This window comes from Eimeria mitis, genomic scaffold, assembly GCF_000499745.2.
Source record: "Eimeria mitis Houghton genomic scaffold, Emh_scaff319, whole genome shotgun sequence".
Lineage (NCBI taxonomy): Eukaryota > Apicomplexa > Conoidasida > Eucoccidiorida > Eimeriidae > Eimeria > Eimeria mitis.
In genome coordinates this window covers 3,890-4,296 of record NW_013571532.1, presented here as the reverse complement: position 1 = coordinate 4,296, position 407 = coordinate 3,890, and the positions used below count along the sequence as shown (strand labels likewise).

At 58.2% G+C, this 407-nt stretch overlaps 1 protein-coding gene across 1 annotated transcript in view; it reads right to left on the bottom strand.

Annotated features, from left to right (window-relative positions):
- Positions 1-407, bottom strand: part of EMH_0007700 (uncharacterized protein) — a gene marked incomplete at both ends in the record, with an annotated part of 7,653 nt that overhangs the window by 6,190 nt on the left and 1,056 nt on the right. Inside the window, one exon of the mRNA XM_013498110.1 lies at positions 3-385. Within this exon, the coding sequence (XP_013353564.1) occupies positions 3-385 (383 nt within the window). The remainder of the gene's footprint in view (positions 1-2; positions 386-407) is intronic.

The window sequence follows — 407 nt, the reverse complement described above, 5'->3', positions numbered from 1 at the left end:
GCTGCTGCTGCTGCTGCACCTCGTGCTGCTCCCCGCAGCCAATGCCGTGTATAACCAGCAGCACATGGTCCACTTCATCTCCTCTTGCTGCTGCTTCTGTCTCCATAGCTGCTGCTGCTGCTGCTGCTGCTGCTGTTTCTGCTGCTGCTGCTGCCTCTGTATCCATTGCTGCTGCTGCTGCTGTATCTGCTGCTGCTGAGCTGTCTCCTGCTGCTGCTGCTGCTGCTGCATTTTCCGGCGCTCCTAATGACCCTTCTGCTGCTGCAGCATCTGTTTCTGCTGCTGCTGCTGCTGGGCTTGCTGCTGCTGCTGCTGCTGCTGCTGCTGGTGAAGCAGAATTGCTGCTATTTGAATGCTGCTGCTGCAGCAGCGCTTCGTCTGTCAACTGAACCTCGACCTCGCTCTGC